This window comes from Cariama cristata, unplaced genomic scaffold (genome assembly GCF_000690535.1).
Source record: "Cariama cristata isolate BGI_N322 unplaced genomic scaffold, ASM69053v1 scaffold37053, whole genome shotgun sequence".
Lineage (NCBI taxonomy): Eukaryota > Metazoa > Chordata > Aves > Cariamiformes > Cariamidae > Cariama > Cariama cristata.
Window position 1 is genome coordinate 1,309 of NW_009609596.1, and position 3,626 is coordinate 4,934.

The 3,626-nt window shown below is 61.6% G+C and overlaps 1 protein-coding gene across 1 annotated transcript in view; it reads right to left on the bottom strand.

The window, feature by feature from the left end:
* RGS14 (regulator of G-protein signaling 14) overlaps nucleotides 1-1,700 on the bottom strand; it is a gene marked incomplete at both ends in the record, with an annotated part of 2,203 nt that extends 503 nt beyond the window's left edge. Inside the window, 5 exon segments of the mRNA XM_009697587.1 lie at nucleotides 8-103; nucleotides 295-444; nucleotides 613-756; nucleotides 1,253-1,345; nucleotides 1,453-1,700. Coding sequence (XP_009695889.1) covers nucleotides 8-103; nucleotides 295-444; nucleotides 613-756; nucleotides 1,253-1,345; nucleotides 1,453-1,700 — 731 coding nt within the window.
* Nucleotides 1,701-3,626: the final 1,926 nt, after the last annotated feature.

Sequence of the window (3,626 nt, forward strand, 5' to 3'; positions counted from 1 at the left end):
GCCGCTCTCCCTTCCTGAAGGACCGGCGGGGGCTGTGGTTGGCACCACTGCCCACCGTCTCCACACCCAGCGGTAGGGACTTGCCCAGCTTCAGCTTCGTCTTCTGGGGGGAATGGAGAAGCATCTCAGCATGAGGACATCTGAGGCTGTCCCTTCCCCTTCCTCAGTCCCCTGACTGCTCGTCTGTCTTCAGCCTCGGGCTGGGTTTGCTCCAAGTAGAGGGGAAGGGACCCAGCACCATTTTCTCAGGTGAATGGACAGGTCCCCGACCCCCCACCTTCCCACCCCGCTCACCTTGCTGAGGTCAGGTGGGGGGCTGCTGCTGCGGGAGTGGGGGCGCAGGTCGGGCAGGGGCTGCCCCTGGCTCTCTGCCTGCAGGCAGGCCTGGTAGAGCGGGGATTTCACAAAGCGTGTGTAGCTGTCAAACTTCATCAAGTTAAAGATCTGCAAAGGGAGGATGCATGTGCTCAAGACCCCTGCCCACCTACAGCTCACTCCAACCACTGCCTCGTGGCACAGCCCCACGGCAACAGCAGCGATGCTGGGTGATGCGTGGGGTGGTCCCACAGCCCCCATCCTGCGGGTGGGGTGGAGCACGGGTACTGCTTGTACCTGGAGCTGCTGGATGCGAAACATGTCTGGGGAGGGGTTGGCCAGCATGTCCTCCCCAATCCACGCCTGCTTATCGATGTTCACTGGACTGACCGAGTGACTGGAGAGGAACTCATCGTAGATCCGCCGCGCCTCCTGGGCCAGCTGGGGGAGCAGGGAGGTCAGGCTGAGACCAGCCCCCCCTGGGACCAGCTCGGTAACTGGTTTCAGGATGGGCATTGGAGCCAGCCGCCCCTACCCAGCGCCAAGCTCTAGGCACAACACGCCAGTCTCTCCGCAGAGGTACAGCCCAAGGTAGGAACCGTCCCCCCCAGCCATGTGGCTCTGTCCCCATGATTCCCAGTCCAGCTCCCTGCCCTTGGTCTCCTTTTTCCTCTCCACCCTCTGGCCACCCTGGGCTGGAGAAGCAGACCGTGTTCCATGGGGCAGGCAGTCCCGGCTGTGGCTTTTCAGATGCACATCACATCCATCTCCTTATTCCTCCTGCAAGAGCCCTCAGTCTGTTCAGCTTCCCAGACCAGGGGTCTGCCGGGACCCTGGGACATGCAGGCACCACAGCCACCTCCACCTCTGCCCACGTCCCTCCCAGCAGCTGCATGACCCAAGCTCAGCCGCACCGTCACTGTGTGGAGGCCGGTACCTGCTGCGTGGCGCTGGCTGGGATCTGCTGGAAGCGCTCACACGCCTGCCAGAAGTAGACATTTTCGGCACTGAACTCCTTCTTGAGGAACTCCTGTGGGGCAGAGAGAGCTGCTGGCCTGGCCGGCACCATGGCTGTGGGACAGCCGGTTGCCAACGGCAGATGGGAGCGGGGACCGAGGTCTGGGCTGTGGCACTCACAGTGAAGTAGGTGACGGCCACATGGTCCTGCAGCAGCGTCTCGAAGGATTCGGCCCAGCTGACCACAGATCCCTGTGTGGAGCCGCAGGTGGCCGGTGGTCCCGGCAGGCTGTTCACACTGTGATTGCTGCCACGGGCCCTGGAGGCGTTTAACTCTGAGAGAGAAAAAGGGTCAGTTCTGGCTACCTGGGTGTCCCTCAGCATCACTCCCTGTCACCAGCAGCCCTCTGTATCAGCAGTGAGTTCATCTGCCCCATCCCAGTCGGAACAAGTGAGCCCTCAGCTAGGGAACAGGAGGAGCATCACAGCGGCATCCTCGTCACAGTGGCATCCTCGGCAGATTGAGCACCGTGATGCTACAGCTGGCACTTCCCTCCCGGCATGACAGCCCTCCCTGCCAGTGCTGGCCATCCTCGTCCTCCCCTCCCCGGGTGTCACCGTGACTCCACCTGTGACTCATTTCCCAGGGGAACAAAGCTGATGTGAGAGGAAGGCACCCAGCCAGGGAGGGAAAGCGGGGTGGAAGGTTACACGGGGGGCACACGGCATGGTGAAAAGCTCGGAGGATGAGTAGAGCTGCCTGAACTTATCTTCTCCATTCCTCTGACCACAACAAGGAACAAACCCAGTGAGAGGAGGGCACAGAAAGTGTCATCCATAGCTCCCAACCCTGAAGAAACCCTCCCTCGGGGAAACCCAAGGTGACCATGCATTCAAATGGAGTCCCTCCGTCAAAAAGATGGAAGTTCCCAGGGGCAAGCCCAGCTTTTGAACTGGTTTGGCTGGTAAGCAACGAGTAGCAGAGGGTCATTTGCAAGACAAGATAAGGGTATGGCAGCAGGTCTCTTGCAGCAAAGCTGGCAGGAGCAGAGGACACAGCAGGCTGCTCCTTTGCTGGATTCCCCATCCTTCTCCTCCTGTCCAAAACATGAGATAACTGCGCACACCCTGCATGTGCCGCTGGGATCATCAGCCACTGGCACCCTGCACTGGAAGGATCCTGCAGCAGGGCTGAGACGGGTGAATGGACCATTGGAGATATCCGATGCACAATGAGACAGATGGACAGACAGACTCACTCCCTCAGGGAACCCGGGGCTGGCTGGTACCCAAGTTCTGCTTGCCCTGGGAAGCCCCTCAGCCCCCAGCACCCAAAGGTGCCAGCTGAGCAGCCAGAAGAAAGGGACAGGCACAATGGGGCTGTGTGGGAGGGATGGTGGGGTATGGTGAGTCCCTGGCAGAGGGCTCAGCCTGGCACTGATGGGGGGGGGGCCACCCATGCACCCACCCATGGCACAGCCGGCGCTGACACAGGACCTGGCTCTCTGCTGGCTCCTTGCCCCTGGCACCAGGCTAGCTGTGGGGTCCCCCCTTCCCTGAAGATGATGCCGCTTCCCATCCCAGAGCACAAAGCAGCCTTACCTCCATCTGACACAGCTGGGCCCTGCGGGGGTGGAGAGAAGAGAGGTGAGAGGGACGACACAGCATCTGCCAGCCCGGTGGAGCAGTACCCGGGCAGGCAGCATCATCAGGGAAAGCCCAGTCTGAACTGAGGAGCAAGGGACACGGGCTGCTGGCAAACACCGCTCTGGTGTTAGCTGCAACTAGGACATCTGCCCCATGGCAGAGGCAGGACACGGGGCTCCCAACCCAGGGGCAGCGAGTACAGGTTGGGGGTTACAAGGGATGAAAAAAAAATCCAGTGCATCTCCTGCCCGGGGCCCAGGCCAGCAATTGGGAAAGGGCAGATGCTATCAGATGTAACCCTGCCACCACAGTCCGGGGAAGAGAGAAGCAGCCTCCCCCGGCACAGGAAGAGGTGGGGAGGAGGGGAGGGAAGGAAGGACAACCACAGCCCCAGGCAGGCAGATTGCCTGCTCCCTCCTTCCTTGGGGCCTGGGGCTGCTGGAGGGCAGATCCCCAAAAAGAGGGACTTGGTGCTGCCGGCCCAGGGCACAGCAGGACAGGGTGCCCTGCAGTACCCCCTGGGCTGCCCCAGATACCAGCCGTGGGGATGTGGTACCCCAGATCCCACAGCAAACAGGGAGATGGGCAGAGCCTCTGCAGTCAAAGCCCAGCCAACCGCACCCTGCACGGCGCTGCCTCTCATCGCCCACCCGGGGCCACACTGAAGTGGTGCCCTTGACCTGGCTGGCCGGTGCCCCCCACCCTGT